General features: G+C 41.5%; 1 protein-coding gene across 1 annotated transcript; it reads right to left on the reverse strand.

The window, feature by feature from the left end:
* Positions 1–3,300: 3,300 nt before the first annotated feature.
* Positions 3,301–26,221, reverse strand: SMU1 (SMU1 DNA replication regulator and spliceosomal factor). Its single transcript, XM_047701054.1, has 12 exons — positions 26,068–26,221; positions 23,111–23,321; positions 21,024–21,176; positions 19,481–19,591; positions 17,154–17,282; positions 15,614–15,733; positions 13,803–13,919; positions 12,854–12,981; positions 11,886–12,012; positions 8,958–9,125; positions 6,606–6,758; positions 3,301–5,534 (listed from the first exon to the last, which is right to left on the reverse strand). The coding sequence occupies exons 1-12, from the start codon at positions 26,091–26,093 to the stop codon at positions 5,436–5,438; spliced, it is 1,542 nt and encodes a 513-aa protein (XP_047557010.1). The 5' UTR covers positions 26,094–26,221; the 3' UTR covers positions 3,301–5,435.
* Between the last annotated feature and the right edge of the window lie 1,019 nt (positions 26,222–27,240).

Below are 27,240 nucleotides of genomic sequence, written 5' to 3' on the forward strand. Positions count from 1 at the left end.
ACAATAAGTTTGTAGTCTAAAAACTGCCTCTCAGAACTTTGACCAAGGTCATCTAGGATTCCAACACTGCCAACAAGGGGGGCGCATAGTGATGTTAACTACCTAGGGTAGTAATGGCACTGCTAAGAGAATTGCTAGGGAAGGGCAAATAATGGCAGCCCTTATTACTGCTATTAAAAGTTTGAGACTCAGGGGCGCCTGGGTGGCTCAGTGGTTAAGGCCTCTGCCTTTGGCTCAGGTCATGATCTCAGGGTCCTGGGATCGAGTCCCGCATCGGGCTCTCTGCTCAGCAGGGAGCCTGCCTGCCTCCTCTCTCTCTGCCTGCCTCTCTGCCTACTTGTGATCTGTCAAAAAAAAAAATAAGTTTGAGACTCAGACCAAGGAGTTCCCCAGCTTAGATGGACTCTATCACAATTTCCTTTTTGAAGTAATGTGGGGAAATGAGATGTGTAGAATCTAAATAACCAGTGGATAAAACTGCTGGCAAGCTGCAGCACTATAAAAATGTTCTTTTAAGGGTTTTTGAACATTTATCACTTAATTGGGTTATCTCTGCAATCTGTGAGAACGAGAATCTGAAATATCTACTTTGTACGTGGAGAAACTCCCCACTAGTCTTCTGGTTCTCACGTTTGAGCAGTTGCTGATCCCTGCTGCCACATCTGATTCCATAGGTCAGGGACAGAACCTGAGAATTAGTTTTTCATGGCACTTAGAACCTCTGTTCTGGCAAAAGTGAAACAGAACAGCAAAAACTGGAATCCCAGTTACTGTAATTCATGCTCTTTTATTCCTCTCACTACTTGTGGTCAGTTAAGGTAAATAAGTTCCAGTGGAATGTGGCCTAATAATCCAAGCATTCTTTACTTTTTCCCAAACCTGAAGAGAAGCTGATAGTAGCTGGATTCAAAGAATAAAGAAATTGAGCTTTGGAATTACACCTAGTTTTTAGTGGGTCCTCCATGTGCAAGGTATGGGAATCTCTGGAATAACTTAAGCGTGCAAGTGTGTTTATTTGTATTATGGGAACCATAATAGACTGTACCTCATAGAGTAGTTCTGAGAATTAAATGAGGCTGCTTACATCGGAAGGAAGGGCTCAGTAAATGCTCTTAGTTTTAGTTAAGCTGAAAAATAACTGGTGAAGAAACCGAATAGGACCTGAGCTTTAAAAAGAAAAAAAAAAAAAAGGGGGCGCCTGGGTGGCTCAGTGGGTTAAGCCGCTGCCTTCGGCTCAGGTCATGATCTCAGGGTCCTGGGATCGAGCCCCACGTCGGGCTCTCTGCTCAGCAGGGAGCCTGCTTCCTCCTCTCTCTCTGCCTGCTTGTGATCTCTCTCTGTCAAATAAATAAAATCTTTAAAAAAAAAAAAAAAGTTACCTTGAAGTACCCTCAGATCTTCAGTGTTTCTAGTCACTTATTCAGCAGTTGAATGGGGGATAGGACAAATGTCCTTACCCTTACAGAGGTCAATTTACTGCCATGTACTTAAATTTTTAAGTGCTGGAGGGCAATAGCAGATCTGTAGTGGCGGCAGAGGGCCTCCCTAGGGACCTGACACAACTTGGCTCTTTCAGAAGAGCTCAGTTGTCCATCTCTCCTCTCCCACTATTTGCAGGGAATACATTCCAAGTCACCCCCCAGCCTCCTGTGGATGCCTGAAAGCAAAGACAGTCCTGAGCCCTATGTATGTTTTTACCTATATATACCTACCTACCTACCTGTGTTCCTATTTAGTTCATAAATTTGGCACAGTAAGAGATAGACAGCAATAATAAAGCATTTAGAACAACATGCTATAATGAAAGTTCCGTGAATGTGGTCTCAAACTATCTTACTGCACTGTACTCACCCTTCTGATGATGGGAGATAAAATGCCCATAAAAGGAGATGCAGGGAGGTGAATGATGAAAAGCACCGTAACATGATAAGCTACTGTGGACTTTGATGCTATGTCAGGGGAAGATCATCTGCTTCCAGGCCACAGTTGACTACATGTAACTGAAACCACAGATAAGGAGGGACTACTGTACGCCATTGCTTGGGGGTATCAAACTCCCTTCCTCTCCTGCTTATACTGGTAAGAGGCCAATAACAACATGATCTCTTCATAAGGTGAAAAGCCCAGCTGGTGCCATCAGAGACCTCCAGCTGCTGACTGTTGGCTCCAGGAGGTGCACAGCACCCACAGCTTTTAAGGGGCACCCTAGCCCAGGATGCAAGCCAGCTCCAACACTGCTCAGCTTCACCCAGACCTGGAACAAGGACAGAGACACCACTGTGTGCCTGGAGGGTCTGAGGCCCTCAAGCAGCTGGACACTGGTACAGGCTGGTGCAGTCAAGAAGCCTGGGTGGCCCTTCTCTCCCCTTGGCCTCAGTCGCTGGGGATCCCCCTTACATAAGAATAGTTAGGTGTAGAGTAAATGCACGCTTTTTAAGGTTTGTACAAAAGGAAATTGGAGACACAGCAGTTACCTGGGAAAGGCAGAAGATTCACAGTTTTCAACTTACTTGTTACACCAATTCATTAAGAAAAACCTACTTAAGAGGCTCCAAATCGGGCACCTGGGTGGCTCAGTGGGTTAAGCCTCTGCCTTTGACCCAGGTCATGATCCCAGGATCCTGGGATGGAGGCCCACATCAGGCTCTCTGCTCAGCGGGGAGCCTGCTTCCCCCCTCTCTCTGCCTGCCTCTCTGCCTACTTGTGATCTGTCAAATAAATAAAATCTTAAAAAAAAAAAAAAAGGCTCCAAATCCAGGCTTCTCTCTCCACCTGGTCTCCCAAGATGCTCCCATTTGTCCAGTATATATGCCTTGGAGCTAGAGCACACTGGTGCCTGGAAACGCTCTTGCTAACTTGGACTGGCCAAATCCTTTTACCCATGGGCTCCAGCTGGTCTTTTTATGGTCAACTCTTCCATGAAGCCTTTCCTAACTCAGAAGGGTTGATAAGGTGCCCTTCCATTATCCAAAAAACAGCAAGATTTCCTCATATCCCATTTTAAATACTCCCTTTAACTTGTATTTCTTCCCATAGAGATAGTGTAAGCAGGGGGAGCAGCAGGCAGAGGGAGAGGCTCCCCACTGACCCAGGGATCATGACATGAGCTGAAGGCAGACAACCTACTGGAGCCACCCAGGCGCCCCCATTTCCTGCCTATTCTATGACAGGAACTGGTCTTAAGCCATCCTCAGTACTAGGTACAGGAACAGACGTTTGATAAAAATTTCTAGGAGTAAGTGAACATGTGCAGACTAGATTCTTGTTCTTCATAAGCACAAAGGAAATACTGTTAAAAAATTCAACTGCAAAACTGACTTTATTCAATGATTAGTGAATCCAGCAACATCCTAATAAAAAGGAGGTCTGAAGAGCTGCACAAAATGAAAGGCATTTACTAACTTGAAGGGGGTGGGGAAAATAAATTTCCCAACAGAGTGGATTGTTTCATGCAAGGTCACCTTCCTGTAGAAGGGGCCTATCAGGCAGATTACCATATAAATGCTGAATCAGCTTATTCCAGATTGGTTAAAAATTAGTCCCGGGACAGGCTGAAACCGCAATTTGGGTAGGTATTAAGTCTGCATTTGCTAATGTGGGGCTTAGCAGAAGTGACTCCATTTTAGGCCTGTTTTTGTTTTGTTTTGTGAGAGCATGAACAGGGGGAGGGGCAAAGGGAAATAGAGAAAGCACACTCCTCACTGAGCAAGAAGCCCTATATGGGAATCTATCCTGGGACTCCCAGATCATGAACTGAGCTAAAGGCAGAAGCTTAACCAACTAAGCCACCCAGAAGCCCTTGGCCTGCTTTATTTTTTAACAGTACTGCTCAACTGCTTGCTTATTCAGGAGGTCATGAGCTAAATAGAAAATCCCAATTTCTTTAAGACTTTTCTAAGGAATTTTAACATAACCTGTTTGCTCTTTCCACCTTAAACCTTTTATTTATGTGAAAACTTATTTTCACTGGGATGGGACACCAGAATTCATGTGAAGTTGGATTCGTGACTATGTTCAACTCTCAAAAATGGCAGCAAATGACATTTCTGTCAAAAAGCATGTTTACAACTTTGGGGGTGACTGGAGAACAGGAGTGTGTACACGAGCGAGGGAAAGGGAATCTCAAGCACACCACGTTCAGCATGGAGCAGAGCCAGACATGGGGTTCAAACACAAGGACCCTGAGATCATGGCCTGAGCCGAAATCGAGAGTTGGACACTCAAATGACTGAACCACCCAGGCTCCCCAAAAAGCTGCAGATTTAACAGCAAAAGGAAAAAAAACTTTTGGGAATATGATTGGGGAAGAGTCATTTCTTAGTGCTGCCAAGGGATAGTTCAGCCAATATTGAACATTATTGCGCCAGGCAAAGGATCAGGCTATATTTCAATCAAAGGTAAATTATAACACTCTAAAACTTTTTAAAAACTTCCCCCATTAATTTGTACCTAATAAAGGCTAAAATTAAAAGGCATAAGAGCTGGCCTACATGAAAGTCTCAATTTCTTGAAATGATTCCTGCACAGCACCTTCAACATCAACATCCGTGCACTGAATATATCTTTGGTTGAAACATAAAGACACCCATGTGCAAAGTATTTTCAAGAGTTTTGTTGGCTTTTTTTTTTTCCTTAACTGGTAAGGATGCACATAGCAAAAAAAGACTTCTCTAAATCTCAGGTCCTTTTCCAACTTCCTTCAGAACAATAGCGCATTTTAAATGCCAAAACTTCAGAAACCAAAACTGAATTCTAATGGATCCTGCAACTGGTTCTACCGAGAAGATGGAGATGATAGTCTCTAGAGTTAGCCAGAACATATGAGAAGGCACAGCTAATAAGAGTGAGTGGACAGTGAAGGCAATGAAATGAGATAGTCTATGCAACACCCGACCCTTTTATAGTCAGTCTATCTTTCTAACTAGGAATGGACTTCCTGCTGTACTGGGATTAATGATGTTATGTCCCACTCTCCTCACCTGATTCCAAGTAAATATGTTAACTAGATAAGCACTTACATTTAAAAACAAAGCCTCCAAAAGGGTAAAGTTTATTAACATCTAAAAAAACCGGACCAGCAAAGAGCTACTGAATATGGGATAGTTACTTATTCACAAGTTTTACTGCAGGAGGTATGTTTTAATCACCATTTCAAATCAAAGTAGTTTTCTTCTAGAAAGAGCAGTATTTCACTCTTCAGGTAGAAGACTACTGAAAACATTACATGACTGCCCCAATTAGATAAATGAATACCTTAAAAATATATATAAAAGATTAACTGCTACTTGAACATGAATTTTCACAAAATTACTCTTGTTCCTAATTCAGACAATTGCTTAGAAAAGGTAGCCTTAAAAAAAAAAAAAAAAGCAATACATGAATATGTCTTCACTTAGGTACATGCTCTCAAGCAACTTTTAAAAGAAAAGTGGAAATTAGGGTTTCCAGAGCTTTAGGAGTCCATCTTCACTGTAGGTAGCAATCAGGTTCTGATGAGGGTGATGTGCAATACCAATCACATCCTTCTCATGAACCTGGGAAAAGTAAAGCATTGGGTTAGAGGATATAGGTCTATAAAAATCACCCTGAAGAGGCATCCAGAGTTGAGTGGGAGGGAGGAAGAGTGAAGCTTCCAATTCCCACCAAAGAGATCCAACCTAAGGCAGCCTCGAAGAGGGCTAAACAAAACGAAAACACATGAGGCTATCACAATGCTAGTTGACATTTCCGTACTGTTTTTCATAATGTGTGAATAATGCTTTGTTCCAAATCCATTTTGCATTACAGCTGATCCTACTCCCCATCACTATTTTGTAAATTCTAGGCCAAGACAGTGTCTAAGACCAAATGATTCCATCAACTCAGTGAACTTGTATTTTCCAGACCCCTCAGCTAGTCGTCTCTGAGACCTGCATGGAGGCCTGACAGAGCAGGTACATCAAAAGCTCACTCAAGAGTCATGTGAAACCAAGAGATGATTTTCTAACAAGGATTTGTATGTAATTTTTTATATGTTCACCATACCACCACTTCTGGACCACAGAAAATTACATTTTCCCTGTCCCTCCTTGCATTTAGTCAGCCATGTGACTGAATTCGAACCAGAAAAGAATGAGGAACAAAGTATCATAAGCCACTTCCAGATACAGGTCTTAAAAACATCCAGTATAGCCCGCAGCTAGTTTTTCTCCTCCTGAGATAACTGGAGGCCACTATTCCAAATGACACAAAAGATGGAGGAAGACCATCTAATTCCTATCACATTGTGACATAACAAGAAATAAGCTATATCTGTCACTCTCTGGTCCCACCGAGGAGGATACGCCTAATCTACCTGGCTAGTTAGGCATGTTCCCTTTCTTATTGTCTGCTTTATGTACACCCATCCTATTCACTTGAAGCTGAAGGTTCACTGAAGGAGACCTTTCCTGAGAGGAGGTAATTTTTTATCATTACTAATGGGCCCTTTATTTTATTTAGTCATAAAATTTTTACATTTTTTATACCAAGGTTCACAGAGCAGTCTGGAAAAGGTTTACTTCAGAATTCAGAAAGACACAAGTATTAATGCAATTTCTTGATGGCCTTAAGTTAGTAATACTCACCGTCAAAGTTCTCTCCAGTTTGCCAGTGACTGTGCTAAAACAGTAGAGCACAAAGTCCTCCCCGACACAGTAGATCCATTCACCACGAGGGGACAGGGCACAGCAAACAAAATCCCCACCTTCTCTCTTACCAGAGCTGAAGCTCCTGACAATCTAAATCATACCATACCCCAAGGCAAAAACAAAACATCTGGATTAGCAGCAGTTCAAAAGCAGCAGTTTTAACTAACACCTTCACATTGTTAATTTTGCATTTTGGTTTACTGACACTTATAATTAGATCACCAGTTACACTCACCATGTGCTAAATCCTCTTGCCTGTGAAATATTCCATGGATAAGGTATCTAACTTAATCATACATCCCAAGTTACCAACCCTGCTCTTTAGTCTACTGAGTCATTTTACCCTGAAGTAAATTCATTACCACCTAAATCAATATACTACCAGTTGTCAATGCTCTGTGGACTTACACTCCATTGTTTCCTCTTTCTAACAGAATGGGATGCTTTCCTTAAGCAAGATGACCTCTGTCTCCAAGACCTTGCTTGCTGTATTTTACACACCATATCATCATAAATCAAGCTGAGCAAAACCAATTTCAACAGGTTATAAGGTTACATAACATATGATTCCATTTTTACACCATTCTCAAAATGACAAAATAATAATGGAAAGCAGATCAGTAGTAGCCAGGGGCTAGGGACAGAGGGGAAGTTTGACTATTAAGATGTAGCATGAGGGAGTTCCTCTGGGGATGATGGAACAGTTCTGTATCCTGATTGTTGTGGTAGTTACAAAAATCTATACATCTGATAAAAACTTCATAGAACTTGTTGCCTCAACATGAACACATATAAAGACTAGTGAAATCCAAATAAGGTCTGATTTAATAGTATTGTATCAATGTCAATTTCTTGGTTTTGATCACTGTACTATGGTTATATATGATGCTATCACCAGGGAAAGGGTGCATACACAGGCACTCTTCATCCTGTATCAGCAGAAAACTAGGAAGTGGGCAACAACAGGTGTTATACAGGGGACCAGTAGATAATGCAAACCAGCTAACTCAACCATGGGCTCTTTTTTTTAGTTAGTTCAGTCAGTGAGTCAGTCTGTCTGCCTACTTAATCTGTACACTCAATGTGGAGTTTGAATTCATAGCCCCAAGATCAAGAGTTGCAAGCTCTTCCAGCCAAGCCAGCCAGATGCCCCTCAACCATGGATTCTAAACTACAAATTTATCAGTTACAAGGACTAATGGAAGGGAGAGACAGTTCCAGGCACCAGCCCCTGGCTCTTCTCCACGCTCAGCAAGATCCCCAAGGGCCCAAGCCAACAGTCTAGTAGCACCGCAACACATTCCCAGGGCTTGAGACTTTAATCTTGACACTCCTAATGTCCCTGGTGCTACAGAAGTGAGGTTCCTTGGGAACATACAGGTGTTCTGATTACAAATACATATCATGAAGCACTGTTGCCCTTCTTCTATGAGAGTTCTAACTTAGATCGTGTGGTAACTGGGAGATGTACTGAGTTAGTAATCCACATATTGTAGCTCCCTTACTCAGGGATTGTTATCAACAACACAGGTTTGAACTGCGCATGTCCACTCATATACAGATTTTTCTATTTAATGTTTATTTATTTATTTTACTAATCTCTACACCCAGCATAGGACTCAAACTCATGACCCTGAAATCAAGAGTCACATGCTCTTCTGACTGATCCACCACCCCATGGATTTTAAAAATATATATATATACAGTATGGTACTGTAAATGTATTTCTCTTCCTTATTATTTTCTTAATAACATCTTTTCTCTAAGCTTACTTTATGATAAGAATATATAATACATAGGGACGCCTGGGTGGCTCAGTTGGTTGGACAACTGCCTTCGGCTCAGGTCATGATCCCGGGGTCCCGGGATCGAGTCCCACATCGGGCTCCCAGCTCCACGGGGAGTCTGCTTCTCCCTCTGACCTTCTCCTCGCTCATGCTCTCTCTCACTGTCTCTCTCTCAAATAAATAAATAAAATCTTAAAAAAAAATATATATATATATATAATACATGTAACATACAAAATATGTGTTAATCAATTATTTATGTTATCGGTGAGGCTTCCTTCCAGTTAACAGTAGGTTATTAATAGTTAAGCTTTGGGAGGGGTCTAAAGTAATATGCAGACTGCTATCCAGGGAGTCAGTGCCCCTAACTCCTATGTTGTTCAGGGGTCAACGATATATGGTTTTTGGAGTGATTAACCCATATTTTGTTACTGGAAGGGCCAGAACCAAGGGATGACTTAGGAATGGCCCACAAGGACCATGCAAAGTTCCAAGCACTCACCTGCCCCTGCATGTTCATGATAACCACGGTATTTGATCTGTTACACACCACGAAGTGTTCTGGATTTTTAGGAAGCAGGATCACACTGTTGACAGTGATATCTGTCCCCGCAGTGCTGCCCAGGGATTTAAAGGTATTTGAACATTCTGTGGTCTTCATATTCCAGATCTATGACACAAAAGTTTAAGGCATTAACATTTCTGGGGTATAAGAATTTCTAAAAGTTTGGGGATTAAAAAAAGGAAAATGTGATTTAAAAAAAAAAAAGCGAATAAAACTGATTCAGAAAAAAAGCTTCTTGATTTTTAGTCCTATCAGATACCTAGCTTTGCCATATACATAGTAAGCACTTATCGTATTTGCTAATTAAGTGGTATCAAAAAAATCACAAAGCTATATAATAAAACCTTTTAAAATCTATGATCTTCCCTTACAAAATTTTCCTAATGAGCTATGTATCTTTAAAATTTACTATGTATCAACACTGCTACTGTCAAATAACCAGAAAGCTACTTTTATCTGGACATCAAAATAACTTTTTAGAATTATATGCTCAGGACTCTATCCTGAGCTCTAGAGTGGGGCATAGGCAGGTCCATTTTTAAAAAGTTCCAGAAATGGGACGCCTGGGTGGCTCAGTTGGTTGAGCAGCTGCCTTCGGCTCGGGTCATGATCCCGGTGTCCTGGGATCAAGTCCCACATCGGGCTCCTTGCTTGGCGGGGAGCCTGCTTCTCCCTCTGCCTCTGCCTGCCATTCTGTCCGCCTGTGCTCGCTCTCTCTCCCTCTCTCTCTGACAAATAAAATAAAATAAAAAAAAAAAATCTTAAAAAAAAAAAAAAAAAAAAAGTTCCAGAAATGATTCCAGCGTACAGCTCGAACCACTGAACAGAAGCCACAGTGCTGACGCACACATGAGGATCCACGAAGTAGAAGTCACTCTTGGCCACGTGTATTACCTCTCCTAGCCCAACTTCTCTTCTGCTAATAGGCCCCAACCTAATGCTCACCTGGCCATTCTGGGCTGTTACAAACTGATGGAGCTAAATCAGACATCACAGTTCCTGAAATCTGAGATGAGCTGAGAAAAGGAATGGACCAAATCTTCCATAGCATTGTCTGGACACTATTCACTTACTGAGACGTGTGTATATATATATACACACACAAAAGCCTCAAAGGCACAGACTGTGTTGTTTCCTTTGTGCTTCCAACAGAGCTTAGCACTAAACGAATGTTGAATACCTATAAACAGGAAGAAATAACTGCCCCACTAATTGCCCCAGTGTTTATTTTCCTAATTTATACGTTATCATCTGGCCCAATCTCCCTAAAGCCCAACTGTCTTCAGGAGAGAAATGAACTTTTCAGTGAAGAGTTATAAGGATCCCAGTGTTTTCTGTCCAAAAAGTCAGTGAGATGCTTTATCTGACTCATTAATGAACTAAAGGAAAAGACCACAAACATTTCACAGATTGTTTAGGCCCATATACAAAGCACAACGAGGGCAAATCCCATGACTAAAGTACTAAGAGCTTTGTATATGGCCCCAACCACCCTGAGGAAGACTTTCCTACCCTCAGGCTCCTGGTTCAATTCCCAAGCCAGAACAAGCAATTTCTGAGGGGGGTCTTTTAGGCATTTGTGTTAAAATACTTCAGTCTTCTGCTACAAACTACACAGATACCTAAGGCGATTTAAAAAGCAGGTCCAGGGTACCTGGGCAGGTCAGTCAGTTAGGTGGCTGCTTTCGACTGGGGTCATGATCCTGGGGTCCTGGAATCAAGTGGTACACCCAGCTCCCTGCTCTGAGGGGAGCCAGCTTCTTCCTCTGCCTGCCCCTCTCTGTCTCTCATGAATAAATGAAAAAGTAAACAAAAGCAGGTCCAGAATTTAAATGGATTGTCTCAAATATCTCCAGCAATTTTCTATTTGGAATTCTCATCTCTGCTAGGAAATGAAGCCTGCCATTAAAATAACTAAGGCTTGGGGCGCCTGGGTGGCTCAGTGGGTTAAAGCCTCTGCCTTCAGCTCAGGTCATGATCTCAGGGTCCTGGGATTGAGCCCCGCATCGGGCTCTCTGCTCGGCAGGGAGCCTGCTTCTTCCCTCTCTCTCTGCCTGCCTCTCTGCCTACTTGTGATCTCTATCAAATAAATAAAATAAAATATAAAAAAAAAATAACTAAGCCTTGGGGGCCCTGGGTGGCTCAGTGGGTTGGGCCTCTGCCTTCAGCTCAGGTCACGATCTCAGGGTCCTGGGATCGAGTCCTGCATCAGGCTCTCTGCTCAGCAGGAAGCCTGCTACCCCCTATCTCTCTCCCTCCCTCTCTGCCTACTTGTGAGCTCTCTCTCTCTCTATCAAATAAATAATCAATCTTTAAATAATAAATAAATAAATAAATAAATAAATAAATAAGCCTCTGAAGTTGCTGAATGAAGATCCACTACTTTCAGCTAAGAGCTGAGATAGTAAATGAGTATTTGAGAGAGGGCTCCCCTGCCTCTCTATAAATGTTGAGAAGGCCCCTAAATGTTGGGGGGTCAGGGGTAGAGTGAGACTGTGCAAGAAAAAAAAAGATCTATTTATCTGGCCACTAAGCCCTTTGTAAACTTGACTATTGTGGGTGAACCGTACCTATATCTAGACAGACTTTAACTGCTATAAATGGGGTGTGACTTAATGTAGGCCTCCACACCTTCCTCTCTTCCTACACATGATAAAGTCTGTTCTGAATATGTAAGTTTGAAACCCGAGATACTTCAACAGGGATTCACCCAAGAATATTACTATGTCTCAGACTCACCTCATTTACAGCTAAAAGAGCTAGTAAAGAAGTTTATTCACCACAAGCATCACCATTATCACCACTGAAAACTCTTCAAAGGACAAAAATAGACACCCCAAAATAGACTAGTAGTAAATACTTAACCTTTACAGTGCCATCAGAGGATGCACTAATAATATAATGTCCATCTTGTGTAAAAGTTGCTTCATTAACAAAGGAGGAATGGCCACGAAATTCCTTCAAAGTTTTCCCAGATTTTAAACCATGAATTCTATCACAAACAAAAAGAAATGAACAATTAAAACTCTACAGACTGCAGGGTGCCTGGGTGGCTCAGTTGGTTAATCGTCTGTCTTTGGCTCAGGTCACGATCCCAAGATCCTGGGATAGAACCCCACTCAGCAGGGAGTCTGCTTCTCCCTCTCCCTCTGCCTCTGCCCTTCCTGTCCACTTGTGTGTTCTCTCTCTTGCTCTCACAAATAAAATCTTCAAAAAAAAAAAGAAGTGTTTATTAAAAAATATATTCTAGGATGCCTGGGTGGATCAGTCCGTTAACGTCTGCCTTCAGCTCAGGACATGATCCCAGGGTCCTGGGATCAAATCCCATATCAGGCTCCTTGCTCAGCAGGGAGCCTGCTTCTCCCTCTGTCTGCCTCTCTCACTCTCTCTGACAAATAAATAAAATCTTTAAAAAAAAAAGTGTTCTATAGACTGCAATTGGGACCAAATGTTGAATATTCTTTCAATGAGTTAGAGAAGCTCAAGTTATAATATCAGGTGAAGAAAGAGGACAATGCAGTATAATTTTCATTTTGTCAAACAAAATAAAAACAAAAGCTTGGCACAGAGACTGGAAGAAAATATGCCCTCTGTGGTACTTCTGATGCACATGGGTCAAAAAATCACATTTTGAGAAACATGAAACACTGGTATAATCCCTTTCTAATCTCTCTTCTGGGTAGACTAAAATGAACAAAATAATAATGAGGTCTCACATACACACATTCTTCATATAACACCATCTAGGTGAAAGCATAAGGAATCACAACTACCTCCCACCAGTGCTTCACCATAGCAAACCCAAGTGAGGGAGTTTGGAGACTCTTACTTACCTAATTGTCTGGTCAAAAGAGGCACTGAGGATCTGACTGCTATCCTTAGAAAAGCTTAGACAGGTGACACCTTTACTGTGGGCCCTTTCAAATCTCCTTAAACACTGCCCACTCTGAATCTTCCATACCTTTATAAAAAAAAATAGTAAAAACTTGTAAACAGAGTCCCACTCCTGCCTGCAGAGCCGAGCAAGATGCAATGCTCAACAGTGTATTAAAAATGCATGCTAAGGGGCGCCTGGATGGCTCAGTGGGTTAAGGCCTCTGCCTTTGGCTCAGGTCATGATCCCAGGGTCCTGGGATCGAGCCCCACATCGGGCTTTCTGCTCAGCGGGGAGCCTGCTTCTCCCTCTCTCTCTCTGCCTGCCTCTCTGCCTACTTGTGACCTCTCTCTCTCTCTCTGTCAAATAAATAAATAAAATCTTAAAAAAAAAAAAAATGCATGCTAATAGCTGAATATGGCTGCTTCACATAGTGCAATAACCGAATCCTCTGAAACTTAAATCTCTTTACTCATAAATTATTAAAACAAAAGTTTAAACTGAAAGTTCACTTAGCAGAGACCATTTCTGTATTTAATCTAGCCCAGGGTGTTTTACCAGCAATTAAATACAAACCACAGCTAATCAACTGCAGACCAATCCCATTCTCTAAAAAAAATCCAAAGTACAACACATCTTTCTAAGGTGCGCCAGGGTGGTACAGCAGAAAGGGCATGAGGAGTAGATCTGAGTTGAAGTCCCAATTTATCACTTATCAACGGTGTGACCTTAAACTGATTTTAGGACCTCCCTAGGCAGAGTTATTAGGATTAAGCAAGAAAAAGTAAATTAGCATAAAGCTGATGCTCAAAAACAGCAGGTGTTATTAAGCTATCACATGTGGAACACTACCTCATTGCAGAAGTCTCAAATGTCTACATATAAAAGCTTGTGCCACTAATAAATACCTTAATTTTTCCATCTTGGGCCCCAGTTGCTAACATTTCTGTATCTCTGCTGAAACACATGCAGAGGACGGCATCATCCATCATCATAAAGTTATCCTGGGCCTGGTATTTAAGATCCTAAAGGAAACAAAGATAAGCAGTTACCAAAACAACATAAACTCCCCAGTTACGCTAGATCTCTATAAACTCACTGAAAGCAGAGTAACAGATTGTGCCTACCCTAAATTTCCCAAGCAAATACTAGTGCCATGCACATGTTCTCCTAATGAACAACTGATAGTGGTGGGAATAAGTAATTTTACACACTTCAAATTAATACTCTAAAAAATTCCGATATAACACCCTACATCTTTTGCTTACTGAGCCTTCTTCTGTGCAAAATTCCCCTACAGGTCCACAACTGTACATTTTTAATGTATCTGAATTTATTTCAGAGGTATGATGTGAAAAGACAATGTCTTTTTCAAATCGTCAGCTACTTTTTCTAAAACCATATACTGACTAATGTACTGAATCGTAATGTTACTTTTATCATCCATTACTGTTCAGAACAAAGTATCCATCTTTTCCTAATTACAAAGTAAGACTGAGTCATGGTTTGTTTTTTTTTTTAAAGCAAACTATAAGGAAATATGTGAAGCAGAAAATGAAAATCACTTATGAATTCACTACCCACGGAGTGGAAGTTAGTATTCTATGATAAAGGTTCTATTTTAAATCAGTGAATAGTCAAATACCTTTTAGGGAAAAAATTAGTTTGTATCTACACCAACTTCATCTCCTTGAACAAATTCCAATGGATCAAAAATTAAACATAAAATGAAACATGAAAGCACTAGAAGTTGTAGGAAAAAAAGATGGATAAATATGATACAAAAAAACTAAGTCTGTAAAACAAAATGATAAGCAAAGTCAAAAAACAGCCAAAGCTGAAAAATATTTCCAATACATAATACAAAAACTGTTCCTAAAAATCAGTAAGAATCCAAAAGAAAAATAGGCAAAGGATACGAAGACTTCAAAGAACAGGAAACACTGGTAGTTTTCACATATAAAAAGATAATAACTTCTTTCATAATAAGAGAAACAATCAATACTACAATTAGATTAGAAAAAAATAAGTAATTTCTTCCACATACCTAGAAAGTGAAGGAAGGTTACGTAAGAAACTGATAACCCTGGGTGGACCAAGGAAGAGAACTGACCAACTGAGGGACAATAGGAACGAGACTCTCTATTTTTTTTTTTATTTTATTTATTTATTTGACAGAGAGAGAGATCACAAGTAGGCAGAGAGGCAGGCAGAGGGGGAGGGGGAGCAGGCTCCCTGCTGAGCAGAGAGCCCGATGCGAGGCTCGATTCCAGGACCCTGAGATCATGACCGCCCAAAGGCAGAGGCTTAACCCACTGAGCCACCCAGGTGCCCCGGAGCAAGACTCTCTTACTGAATAACTTTTCTATTTATAAAATGTCTTATCAAATGGGGGTACCTGGGTAGATCAGACGGTTAAGTGAGGTCAGGTCAGGTTAAGATCTCAGTGTCCTTGGATGGAGCCTATAGCAGGCTCTGCACTCAGTGGGGAGTCTGCTTCTCCCTTTCCCTCACCCTCTGCCCCTCCCCCAACTCATACTTGGGCTAGCACTCGGGTGTGCTCTCCCTCTCTCTCAAACAAATATTATTTTTTAAAAATGTATCAGATGTACATATTATTGATTTAAAAAATAAATTTATATTGTAAAAATAAGGTAATTTAAAAACAAAAAATAGATAATTCTGCCACTAGAAAAGTTAACATATTTTAATACTTTACCTTTCTGATTTTTCCAGTTGTAAAGTTCCAGACTTCAATGAATCCATCAACAGACCCAGTGACCAAATACTGACCATCTGGAGAAAATCGAGCACACTCCACATGTGATTTCTGACCAAACTGTTTCAAATGAAACAATGAAACAGATGCATTTTTATCTACTGACCTTAAGACAATTTCCATTTTAACCTTTTGAGAAATCCTGCCCTAGGACAAAGTGATAGCTAGCCTCTATAACAGAGTATTGGAGAGTTAATTCTGTATCTGGACAGAGGCAATGGATGTATTTTCTCTGACCAGTTTTAGGTCTGGGCTCTCAGTTTAAACTAGCTTTTTTAATGTGAAATTGGTATTTCCAAAGCAGTACAAAGGAACTATTTTAGCACAGGACTTGGAACAAATAATTCTATTAAAATACTCAATAAGTTTTTACCTGACGCAGCCATAGTATGACTTTCATATTCAATGTGAGACAATATGTTGTACACCTAGGGGACAACTTTTTTTTTCCCCCAAATAAATGCCTATTTTCCTATATTGTTTTGTAAACAAATTTTCCATCCTGTTCCTTCTCATGACCTTCATTTAATCAAGTGATAACGTGTGGCTAACCGACTCAAGAACTAATTAGATCTGACAGACTATTTGCCTAGGAGATGTATCCTGAGCATTTCCCAGCAATGATGTTCCCAGTAAGATGAAAACTACAGAACATTAGACAAAGGAAAACAGAGAAAAGCTCTATTATGAATTTCATTTTAAATACCAGAAAAGGAAAGTTGTTCATAAAAGAAAATCTTAGCCCAGCAGCGTAATTATAATGGATTTCTATCTGTCTCAAGGCTTCACCCAGGTAAATATAACAGTGGTACTTAGAAATATCTTTACATGGGAATCAGAACATACAATCCAGAAAAGGTAAAATTTAAAGCTCTAAGCCAAAGCCCAAGATTTGAGGAATATGAAATTATGTCAAAAGCCATAAATTCAGTAAGACCACAAACCCAGGGAGAAACTAATATAAAGGAGATGCTGAAGTAGCAAATGCGCTTTTAGTTTTGGGAGCTACAGCAATTACGTGAGTGTGCTTTATCCTAGAAAAGTCTCAGATTAAAAAAAGAACAACAACAACAAAAAAAAAACAAGAAATAGCCATGAGATGATAAAATTATTTTCCTCCAACACCACACAAGCCTGCTTTACAATCCATGCCTGGTAATTTGCCAGACATGGAGCAGGCAAAAACTGCAACACTGAACAGGATGAATACACAGAAAGTTCACAGTGAGTTCCAGGCTTACCCAAAGAGCTAACCATTTGGACCATTTGGCCAGCTGCCAAATTTATGGATATACACCTGAGGTGTGCCACTGCCAGAGCCCAGAAAGACGCCAGTGATCACCAGCCGCAACCCTGAATGTTGTCAGAGCTGGAGAATGAGCTCTGCTCCCCCACCCAAGCCCCGGCACACGCCCTGGGTGGGTAGGCATGAAGTTCTTGACAAATGATTAGCAAATGGCTGAGTATCTAAGGATCCTACCTTAATATGCCTGCTCAGCTGTGTAGGAAACTTTTCTTCTTCCACATCTTTGACAGCTGCTTTGCCTCGGAACAAATCTATGGTCATGCCAGGAGGAAGCAATCCCTGGTGCTGCTGCCACTTCAGGGCCTGTGAGCAAAGAAACGTACATTCGGGACGCCTGAGTGACTCAGTTGGTTAAGCAGCTGCCTTCGGCTCAGGTCATGATCCCAGCGTCCTGGGATCGAGTCCCGCATTGGGCTCCTTCTTGCTCAGCGGGGAGCCTGCTTCTCCCTCTGCCTCTGCCTGACATTCTGTCTGCCTGTGCTTGCTCTCTCTCCCTCTCTCTCTCTGACAAATAAATAAATGGAATCTTTAAAAAAAAAAAAAGAAACGTACATTCATCTGCTTGGGTGCCTCTAAGATCCAGTCCTGACTCCTCAAAGCCAGCCCAAAAGGATCAGGTTAACACGAGTCTTTGGCCATCTGAAGACAATATAATCAATGCAGCTCTGTGTCTTAGGAACACACACTGATGCCTGGCTGCAGGGAACTCTGAGAGCCAACAGGTTCGTATTTCCATATCGGTTATCTTAGAGGTTTAACCTTTACTAGAAACAAAATTTGAAAAACAAAAATCTCCCAAAGTCCCAACATCCAACTGTTAGTTAGCATTTTGTGTATACCTTCTAGTGTTTCCCCCCACCCCATGTGTTTATTAATTAACATACCTGTAATGATGTTCTATATAAAATTTTATATTGTTTTCACCACCTATCATCAGGTCATACAATGACATAACTATCATCTCAATGGCTATAAAATATACCCTACATGGTGAAGGGCTTAATAGTTTAATTAATACATTAATGGACAGTCACACTGCTACCAATTTTTTACACGGCTAAATTATGCCACAACAAACTCTTCTGAACATAAGGCATTTTCTATTTGAGGGATAATACTCACTCAGAATAGATCCCTAGAAGAATTACTGAACCCAAAAAAGAATATGAATGGTTAAGCTCTTGATACACACTGCCAAACTGGTTTCCCAAAAAGTTGTAACTTCAGTAGTGTTTAAGACTGCATTATAAGGGGGCGCCTGGGTGGCTCAGTGGGTTAAAGCCTCTGCCTTCGGCTCAGGTCATGATCTCAGGGTCCTGGGATCGAGTCCCGCATCGGGCTCACTGCTCAGCGGGGAGCCTGCTTCCTCCTCTCTCTCTGCCTACTTGTGACCTCTGTCTGTCAAACGAATAACTAAAAAAATCTTAAAAAAAAAAAAAAAAAAAAAGACTGCATTATAGGGAGTGGAAAAATCATGCATTTTGGAGACTGATGATCCTAGGGTAGATCTTTTGCCAACTCTTTTAATGGCTCCCAATTTATTTCCTCTTCTTACTGTTTATTTATGTTCTTTGCCCACTTGTCTACTGTACTTTTACTATTTTTCCTATCCATTTGTGAGGTTTTAATGTGATCAGGCTCAGGAGTTCGAGGCCCACAATGGGTGTAGAAATTGTTTTTAAAAAAGTCCACAGGGGCGCCTGGGTGGCTCAGTGGTTTAGGCCTCTACCTTTGGCTCGGGTCGTGGTCTCGGGGTCCTGGGATCGAGCCCCACGTCGGGCTCTCTGCTCTGCGGGGAGCCTGCCTCCCCCTCTCTCTCTGCCTGTCTCTCTGCCTACTTGTGATCTCTGTCAAATAAATAAAAAAAAAATAATAAAAAAAAAAAGTCCACAAAAGTTAGGTAACATGTTAAAGACCACATTAGTTGGTAATTGAGAGATCTTGGATTCTAACCAAACATTTATTCCTATTTGCCTTTGACAGTGTCCTGGCACAATGATCAACAGTACCATCTGTTGGGGCACCTGGGTGGCTCAGTGGGTTAAAGCCTCTGCCTTCGGCTCAGGTCATGATCCCAGGGTCCTGAGATCAAGCCCCGCATCGGGATCTCTGCTCAGCAAGGAGCCTGCTTCTTCCCTCTCTCTCTGCCTGCCTCTCTTCCTACTTGTGATCTCTGTCTGTCAAATAAATAAACAAAATCTTTAAAAAAAAAAAAACTACCATCTGTTGATAGTACCAGCTATCCCAGATGGAATGATAAATTCTACAATCATCCTAATTCTAACTAACTCTAGAGCCTGTGCTATTAACCATTAATCTATACTCCTTCTCCCAGGAAAGATGAAGGTGGCATGGCACACGTGCTGGTACAAGCAGCACTGTAGGCTATCCCCAATTCTAAGGATATCTGATTTCTCTAGCCTATAGAGTTTATATATAGGAAACTACCAGGAGTTCAACTCCACAGACTTTTTTTTTGTTGTTCCACAGACTTTAATTACCTGCCCCAGCAATGCCATGAGACGAGATGGAGGCACCACACTGACTTCCCCAGCTAAGGCCTGGGCAATTGCTGCTCTTCTCTTTTCTTTGCTACTTCCATCTGGGTATGCCTGAAAAAGGAGATGGGGTAGCATCATTCTAAGAAGTGGCTACAGGATATGAGTATGCTTATTTAAAACCAATAATAATCATCAAGCAGAAACTTTTTTTTTAAGGTTTTATTTATTTGGGGTACCTGGGAGGCTCTGTCGTTAAGTTTCTGCCTTCGGCTCAGGTCAGGATCCCAGGGTCCTGGAATCAGGGTCCTCCAAACTGGGCTCCCTGATCAGTGGGAAATCTGCTTCTCCCTCTTCAATTCCCTCTGTATATATTTGCTCTCTTGCTGTCTCTTTCTGTGTGTCAAATAAATAAAATCTTTATAAAAAAAAAAGATTTTATTTTTTTGACACAGAGAGAGAGAGAGAGAGAGAGAGCAAGCATGCACAAGCAGGGGGAGGAGCAGGCAGAGGGAGAAGCAGACTCCCTACTGAGCAAGGAGCCTGACATAGGACTCCATCCCAGGACCCCAGGATCATGACCTGAGCCAAAGGCAGAGGCTTAACCAACCAAGCCACCCAGGCGTGCCAAGCAGAAACATTAAAAACAAAAACAAACACAGAAAGAAACTACCTGGTGAAAGAAGGGATTGATTATATTAATTAGTTAAGACAACTTCCCAACTCTCCCCACTTGCATTTCAAAAGTATAAGCTGGGAGAGAGTTGAAGTCAGCCAGTCCACATTGTTATTTCTGAAAGGGTCTAAGTAAGTATGTTAAAGCCAGAGTTGTTTTTCCAGTTTTTTGAAAAATCTGCAGAGTTGAGGATTCTTTTAATAATTTTTTGGTAATTTATTTCAGTCCAATGACTCCCAACCCAGAAGTTTTTCACCACCTCTAATTTGAATCCTGTCATGGTAATCTAAATTTCTTTCCTCATGGCTTCTGTGAGTTTACCCTAACTTTATACTCTCTAGGACCTATTAAATTCTTCTTCCTCCTATTTAGACTAGTAAAAGGCTGGGTGAGCAACAATGAAACATATAATGAGGTTTGGGAAGAAGATAAGAGTATCAGTCACCACACTCTACCAGTAAGCATAACCTGCTGAGACAAAAGCACAAGCTTTCCAAGAACTAAAAAAGAAAAGAAAGAGAAAACTGCACTTGTTGGGCCAAGTGACACAAATGCTCAGTAATATACTAGCAGTCAGGCAGCACTTCAGGGTCAAGTAAGTACATGGGCTAATGCAGAAATTTTATCAGAGTAAATATTTTGACTAATCAACATACAACCCTCTAAAATGGGGTGTATAGGGAAGACCTTCAAATACTCAGAAAACTGAACGAGGTATTCTTTTTAGCATATGTAAATTTCAATCAACATACATAAACAGCTAAGCCTCATTCTCAAAAATTAAATCAAAATCAGTATCCAATAAAATGGTTAAAAAACAGAGTACAATATTATATATTTTTTTAAGTTAATAAGAGCTTCTTGTCATACCTCACGAGGATCAAAATAAGACCTGGCCAAGAGGTTCTCCAAATGAATATACCGCTCTGGCTGGGTTTGTTTTAACATGATCATGGGGTCTGTCTGTCTCAAGAGTGACCTCGCAGCTCCCAATTCACGCAGCTCTATCAATTCTAGAACAACCTAGAAAATGGAAAGAAAATGTCTGTTTCAATGCATTCTTTTAGTACTCTTTCAGTACAATTTCTGCTTCAAAAATGGCCTCCCAACATGATTTCCAAAATTAGGAAATATTCCTTCCTCTTTTCCCTAGTATTTTCAGGTGGGTGAATGAAGCAATTATAAATGATAACTTCAATCTTTTTTTTTTTTTCAATCTTAAGATCTTATTCATTTATGAGAGAGAGAGCACAAGGTGGGGAGGGGCGGAGGAAGCAGACTGCCCGCTGAGAGGCAGAGCCTGTTACAGGACTCAGATCTCAGGATCCTCAGATCATGATGAAGTCGGACTCTTGCTTAACCAACTGAGCTACCCCAGTCTTTCAACTTCTGTCCTTCATTTTTATCTACCGATCTCCTCTCCTCTCAGGCTTCCTGCTCAGAATACAGAAACTGGGGGCGCCTGGGTGGCTCAGTGGGTTAAGCCGCTGCCTTCGGCTCAGGTCATGATCTCGGAGTCCTGGGATCGAGCCCCGCTCTCTGCTCAGCGGGGAGCCTGCTTCCTCCTGTCTCTCTGCCTGCCTCTCTGCCTGCTTGTGATCTTTCTGTCAAATAAATAAATAAAATCTTTAAAAAAAAAAAAAAAAGATGGGACGCCTGGGTGGCTCAGTTGGTTAAGCAGCTGCCTTCGGCTCAGGTCATGATTCCAGCGTCCTGGGATCGAGTCCCACATCGGGCTCCTTGCTTGGCAGGGAGCCTGCTTCTCCCTCTGCCTCTGCCTGCCACTCTGTCTGCCTGTGCTCACTCTCGCTTCTCTCTCTATGACAAATAAATAAATAAAATCTTTAAAAAAAAAAAAAAAGAATACAGAAACTGAAGAAAACTAAAGATGAGAATATTTCCATGAGCTCCAGAGAAACCTTTCTCCAGTTAACAAAATTTTCTTTGGGTAATTACTAAACTCATATGGACTGTAAATAAACAAACTATCCTATTTTTATTTTAAACAACAACTACATAGTTATTTCCAGAAAGCCCATTCTGTTATTATACAAGTGTATAATAACTAATTTGTATGATCTTTGTCCTCATTTCCTGGCACGGAGCTTCTAAAAACCTTGGAAATTTCCTAATGAGAGGAATATCTTCATTATTAATGAGCCCTGTGCATTACATCTGAGTTTGTGCAATGAAGACAGTTCATGGAAAGGGCTGGTTGCCAGAAAAACCAAACACATTAGAAGGTTGAGGTTTTGAGTGAGCCCAACCTCCAAGGAGTGCTGGGGAGCTGAAGACTGAATGAAACCCCAATAAAAACCCCAATGGAGCTTTTGGTTGGTAAACACATTAATACGCCAAGTGAGATGCTCTGATTCCATAGGGAGAGAGCATTAGAAGCTCTGCACTCAGGACCCTCTGAGACCTCTCCTTTACGTGTCTCTTCATTTGGCTGTTCCTGATCTGTATTCTTGATAATAAAATTGTAATCATAAATATGGCACTTTACTAGTTCTGTGATTCATTCTAGTGAATCATCAATTCTGAAGGGGTCATGGGGACCCCAGATATGCAGCCACTTGGTAAGAAGTGTGGGGGGCCTGAGACCCAAAAAAAGTGCAGCCGGTGTCTGAAGGGGCATCTTGGGGAGGACTGAACCTTTAGCTTGCAGGGTCTGCACTAATGCATGGTTAGTGCCAGCAACAAACTAATATACTACTTGGTATCAGAACAGTTTATTTAATGATTACTTAAAAAATAATCCTAGTTAAGGAAAATCTTGGCTTTTCAAGAAAAAAAAAAAAGGAAAAAACATACAAAGTAGTACTCAAGCCTTGACAGTGTAAGTTTTAAGGGCTGTTATACTCCCACAGTGCTTCAAGAAATGCTCACCGATGCTTCCCAGTGAGGGGACCCACAAGAAACCAATTCAAGGAGATCAGCATCACCTCCACTCTTACCTGTTCATAGAGGTCAATGAGGGTTTTGTCTGGCAATTTCAGAGACTGTATAGCCTGTAAGACAGTATCCCAATGGCCACTATTAATGTCAGCTACAAAACTCTCGATGCTGTCCACGGTATTCAGAGACACAGTAGTCTCTTCCTGTAAGGTTGCTAGTGCCCGATGTAAACTGTTCTCCTTCAGGTACTGCATGATAAGACGGATCACACTGGGGAAAAAAAAAAGAGCAAGTCACTTAGCTCAGTAATCCTCACACACCAACGAGTCCACAAATAAAACCCCCACCCCCCAGCTTATTTCTTCTATTTGGCCATCCTCCTTTCACTGTTTGCTTTCTAGTTCTTTATTATATCATATATCTTATCATATATTATCCTATCATATAAGTAAAACTTTCCAAAAATCACAGAAGGAAAGGCAACTGAAGAAAACCTTAAGTATGCTCCACAGCCAGAATGGAGCATAGAGCCTGTTGTAGGGCTTGGATCTCACAACCCCAAGATCATGATCTGAGCCAAAATCAAAATCAATCAAGTTGAACACTTAACCCACTGAGCCACCCAGGCGCCCCTCACACCATATTTCTACAGACAGCAGGAGTATAGAGGGTTAGACTGTCCTGGCTGGAAGAAATTTCAGATAGGAATTTAATCAATTTCCTCTATCAGGGAGAAATAATAAACATAAAACAATGAACAATGTTTCTTGTTTATTATGTATTTACTATATACCAGATACCCTTTTAAGTATCTTAGGCATATTGATTCATTTATTCTTCAAAACAATCCTATGAGGTAGATATTACTATTATGTCCACTTTTCAGATAAGAACTTGACCAAGTAACAGAGATAAATGGAAAAATGAAGGCTCAAACTGACAATGTGGCTCCTGAGCACACATCCCTGGACAGGAAAGCAAACACCCTCTTAAAAATTCATGCAGAAGGAAAGTGATTACTGCTACTTCTGTTAAGTAGTCTTTTCTCTCATGGCCCCTTTAAGAGTTACTCAGGTTTAGATTCCTGCTGTTCCAGTTATCTACTATCTTTCTTAGCATACTTCCATTTGCACTCCCAAAAAAGGTACCCTCCCTATAAAAATCTTGTATTTGACACACCTCAGATCAAATTTACTTTCTTCAAACACAATGTACAGCTGACTCTTGGAAAAACGTGGGTTAGGGGCACGGACCCCCTGCACAGTCAAAAATCTGTGTTTAACTTTTGATTCCCCAAAAACGTAAATGTTAGTAGCCTGCTGTTGACCAGAAGCCATGCTGAGAACATAAACAGTCAATTAACATATATTCTGTATGTTATATGTATGATATACTGTATTCTAACAATAAAGCAAGGTAGAAAAAAGAAAATCGTTAAGGAAGAGAACATACATTTATAATACTGTACTATAAAAATATCCTCAGATTAAGTGGACCCCACAGTTCAAACCCGTTATTCAGGAGTCAGTTGTAATACATAAAGACCTAAAAGCTTTGGAGATAGGTTGGGATTTGAAACAGAGTTTGGTCACTTACTGTGAACCCTGGGCAGGTCAATTAACATCTCTGTGCCTGTTTCCTCATCTGTTAAGAAAAATACCTATCCTGTAGGGTTGACTATACTGTTCATAGCATGACTGGCATAGAAAATACTAAAGAGCAGCTATTACTGATAATAAAAACATGCAGGGACGTCTGACTGGTTCAGTCAGTAGACTGTGAGGCTCTTGATCTCAGGGCTGCAGGTTCAAGACCCACAATGGGTGCAGAGATTACTTAAAAATAAAATCTTAAAAACAAACAAACAAACAAACAAGCATGCAGCAGCCCAAGGATGGGAGGCTGAGTGGTGTCCGCTATTACTGAGACCCCAAAGCATGGAATGCTTTGCAACTACTGCCCTTAGTTGTCTTAGTTGCCAGCACCATCACTCTTCTTTGCTTTATTTTTCTCCACAACACTTACTACCATCTGTTAAGTCTCTTACTTATTGTGTTTGTCATAATGTACATTTTATAAAGGCAAGAATTTTTGTGTTTTGTTCGCTACTGCATCCCCAGGGTCTAGAACAATACAGAATAGACTTCAGTATTTGTTGAATGAATAAGCCTCCCTTTCTCCTGTGGCAGGCTTCAGGACAAGTCTTCTCCCTTAATTACACTCGGGACACAAATGTTGTGTCTGCTGGTTTAATTATTAAGCATAGGCAAGGACAAGGTAGAGGGTGGAGTCCTAAAAAAGTTCACTGAAGACCTTCAGTCATTAGTCTGCCTCCCTCACAAGTCGATCATTCATTCTTCTGGCCTCGTCTTCACAATCTGTCTCTCCTTTGTAGCTACAGAGAACTCTCTGACCAATCAAAATTCAGCGCCAGATACCGCTTGATAAAACAGCTAATTATTCATTCGTTCCGAAGGCAGTAATTGAGCATCTACGATGTGCTAAGAACTTGGACTATTAGGACTCCTCGGCGCCTACACAGGCCTGTAGGGTGGGCAGAGAAACAGCTACAATGCTGGGTAAGTGCGAGGCAGAGAAACGCAAAGGGGCCATGTAAGCACAGAGGAAAACGAATCAAACCGTTTAAGGGGGAGCGAGAAGAGAAGAAAGCTTAGAATCCAAGCTCCCTTGTGCAGGTAATCAGACTGGAGTTCAGCATGTATGCGCAGTTTGACCGACCAGTCACAGAGCGCGCCAGGAGTCAGCGATGGCTAGAACTCAGATCTTCAAGGCCTATGCTTCCTCCCAGCCCCCAGCACTCTCCCATGGGGCTTTGGGCTTCTCATTCGCTACTTTCTAGCGGGCCCGCCTCCGAGGTAGCCAGATCCAAGAAGCTTCTTTGTGGGCAAGGAAAAGCCCTCCACTCTCAGACACCTCCCCCTGAGCATCTTCCACTCCACACCCTTTACCTCCCCGCCCCCACCACCTCGCGAACTTCCGCCACCGCACGACTCACTCCGAGGACTCGATTTCGATCGACATAGTGATATCTTCACAGGGACACACACCAGTCCACCCCTAGGCCCAGTCGCGCAACACACCAAATACACCTCCGGCGGCCGCCTTACACCACTTCCGCTCTACGTCCGACGCCCTCTCCGGAGACGACGTGTACGACAGAGGGGCGTGGAGTGCGTGGGGGGCGGGGCTTCGAGCTGCTGTTAGAGGTCTGAGTCTGCGCGCCTGCTCCGCCTACTTGGGAGAAGAATTCTCTCATCTCCCTGAGGGAGAGCTGCTTGGAAGCAGTGGTTTGGAAATTTTGCTTTCCTTTGATGCAATTAGTTGACTAGGCTTAAAGATAGGATTGAATTCACAATACCTGACTAGGAGATTAATGCATTCGAAACTAGTGGAACGCTAGCCAACATTTGTAGGAAGAGTTAAGTGTTAAGAAATAAACAGAGGGGCGCCTGGGTGGCTCAGTGGATTAAGCCACTGCCTTCAGCTCAGGTCATGATCTCAGGGTCCTGGGATCGAGCCCCATATCGGGCTCTCTGCTCAGCGGGAAGCCTGCTTCCCCCTCTCTCTCTGCCTGTCTCTCTGTCTACTTGTGATCTCTCTCTCTGTCAAATAAATAAATAAAATCTTTAAAAAAAAAAAAAGAAAAAAAAAAGAAATAAACAGAAAGGGGCGCCTGGGTGGCTCAGCGGGTTGAGCCGCTGCCTTCGGCTCAGGTCATGATCTTGGAGTCTTGGGATCGAGTCCCGCATCGGGCTCTCTGCTCAGCGGGGAGCCTGCTTCCTCCTGTCTCTCTGCCTGCCTCTCTGCCTGCTTGTGATCTCTGTCAAATAAATAAATAAAATCTTAAAAAAAAAAATAAACAGAAAGATTTAAAAGCATAAGACTTTAAAGCCGAAACAGTTTAGTCAATCTAATTATGAAAAGTTGGGGACATAGTTGGGATTTGCATACCCACTTCTTGGAAAGATCGGAATGATTTATAGCATTTCCAACTAAGTATTTAGTTTAAAAGAGTTTCACTGCAGTGGTAGGTTACTAGAAAAACAAAGAAACTAAATGCAAATGTTCAAAGGGAGACTTGAGACTCCTTTTTATAGACTTCAAACCATACATTGTTAAATTAATCCAGACAAATGAAATGTAGAGATGTTAATGAATTTCATAAAGG

This window comes from Lutra lutra, chromosome 13 (genome assembly GCF_902655055.1).
Source record: "Lutra lutra chromosome 13, mLutLut1.2, whole genome shotgun sequence".
NCBI lineage: Eukaryota > Metazoa > Chordata > Mammalia > Carnivora > Mustelidae > Lutra > Lutra lutra.